The sequence below is a fragment of the Wasmannia auropunctata genome, unplaced genomic scaffold, assembly GCF_000956235.1.
Source record: "Wasmannia auropunctata unplaced genomic scaffold, wasmannia.A_1.0 LD314935.1, whole genome shotgun sequence".
Lineage (NCBI taxonomy): Eukaryota > Metazoa > Arthropoda > Insecta > Hymenoptera > Formicidae > Wasmannia > Wasmannia auropunctata.
Genome location: NW_012047955.1, coordinates 14,102 through 16,318, shown reverse-complemented (window position 1 = coordinate 16,318; position 2,217 = coordinate 14,102). Strand labels below are relative to the sequence as shown.

Below are 2,217 nucleotides of genomic sequence, written 5' to 3'. Positions count from 1 at the left end.
TCTCTAGTTGGTAGTTCAATGTCCACTTTCCAGAGGCGCTGAAACCAGCTCAATCGCCCGTCGCAGCTAAATCGCGGGCATGTCCGCTCTCAGGAATCTCAGGATCCTCTTTACAGGACAGGAGCTACTGTACATAACCTCTTTGACAACGACAGAATTAGCGACGAAAGAATATAGTTAAAATTTATAATGAACATAGTAATTGATACAAGAGGTAATACTGGCCTGGCAAATAAAGATCGATTAATAGACAGTGATGATGACGATGTGGAAATTAAGACTATTGGTAATTATGTCCGCACTTATTTTATCTTTGTGAGGTTAAAGTTTCATGTTGAGCATATTATTTGGTTCATCAAGACTGCTTTCCTTTTAAGAAATACAATCAATACATTTGACACAAACTGACACACGTCACTTTCCATTTACAATTTTGTTTAAACTTAACACTTCTCGACTCTTCTTGGAAGAAGTTTTTTTTTTTGATCAACTGAATAATTATTAGAATAAATTCGCGAACTTGCTCCCAGCACTTTGTTTAACTATGTATGACGATATGAGGTTTGAGTGTGCTCGAGTATATTAATTTGTGTTTCTTAAAAGGAAAGCAGCTTAGATTATCATCGATTATTTAGAGTAATTAATTCACCAATCTTTCTAAAGATTATCACCTTATTTTTTGTAACTAAAGTGTAACGTACGTTTTTATTGACGTCTTTTTTTTCTTGCTTAGCATAGCAACTAGAGAAAGAAGCATTCCCTTTTCGAGCAAAGATTTAAATTAATATAGTGTTATTTGCTAAGCAGTTAATTAATTGCATGATAAATGATTAATGAATATTTTCTTTATTAGATGTCGATCCAGTAAGGATATATGATGCAGATTATTTAGGCATTGACAAGAAAGAACAACCAAAAAAGAAAAAATCCGTTTCCTGCAAAGATTTTGATCTTGAAAAGTTTGAAATCGATATGGGTTGGAAATCCAAGAAGGAAGTGGTCTTTGAACCAACAGAAGAATTAGCGCATATAAGAAAAGAGGTAAATCCATTGGACAAAATTTTAGAGAAGAGTGTTATCAAATCTGATTTTGAACATTTGCATGTCGTACCACCCTACGAGTTGAGCAAACACCAATTGAAGGTCCAAAAACGACGCGAGAAACGAAAGATGGGAATGGGTGCAGAGTGGTTTAACATGCGTGCGCCTCAAATAACACCAGAGATTAGACATGACCTCGAAGTGCTAAGAATGAGATCTGCGTTAGATCCTAAACATTTTTACAAAAAGAATGACATGAAAGCGTTACCTAAACATTTCCATGTCGGCAAAGTTATTGACTCTCCGATGGATTTCTACTCTTCGCGTCTTACAAAGAAAGAACGCAAGAAAACAATCGTTGACGAGCTTATGGCAGACGCGCAGTTTACAAAATATAACAAGCGTAAATATAAAGAGATTATTGAGGAAAAGCAAAAGACGCACTACAAGGCACACAGGCATGCAAAACGACTTAAAAGAAAGAAGTAATATATTTATCACTATTATATAAAGTACATGTATTACATGAGGTGTATACGTTATATATGCAAGAAATAAATATTAAAAATTGTATATATTTTGTTTTCTCTTCGATAGAAATATGAGAACCTCTCAGTATATATTTCTTTTAAAAAGTCAATGTTACGAAAATACAATAGAACCCCATTAATAAAATACAGGATCACTATTTTTTGAAAGTCAACTGAAACTAAAGTATTTATTTCTTATAAATTTGGGTTATCAAATCCGAACAATTTCTAAATTGTTTTATCATGTAATCTAATTTTTTTAGATAATTGAGAAGAGATCGATTGAGAAAAATCGTGAAAAATCTAAAAATTTAAATATTGGAAAGAAAAGTAAAAAAGACTGTATTCCGATTTACACTGTCACTGAAAATATATAGTTCTCGTTACGTATACAGATTCAGATACATATCTGCACTAGAAATAAGGCTCAGAGTTGGTCCGTGGTCCGTTACTTCTGTCGCCCAGTAAACGAAAATGAATTGAAAGAGATTTTTTAAAAATTCATTTCAACGTTCGCAACTGCATACTTCTAAAAATCTAAATCCATTTCAATGCCCAATGTCTTTGTATTCATTTAAGAAATTGCATAAATCACATTTTCTATATTTAATTAAAAAAAAGCTTTAAAAAGTAAATCGTGAATACT

At 32.6% G+C, this 2,217-nt stretch overlaps 1 protein-coding gene across 1 annotated transcript; it reads left to right on the top strand.

Annotated features, from left to right (window-relative positions):
* The first annotated feature begins 81 nt into the window (after positions 1 to 81).
* Positions 82 to 1,614, top strand: LOC105460825 (deoxynucleotidyltransferase terminal-interacting protein 2). The gene is made up of 2 exons (XM_011707316.1): positions 82 to 286; positions 854 to 1,614. Exons 1-2 carry the CDS (start codon positions 190 to 192, stop codon positions 1,528 to 1,530), a joined length of 774 nt encoding a protein of 257 aa, XP_011705618.1. The 5' UTR covers positions 82 to 189; the 3' UTR covers positions 1,531 to 1,614.
* Positions 1,615 to 2,217: the final 603 nt, after the last annotated feature.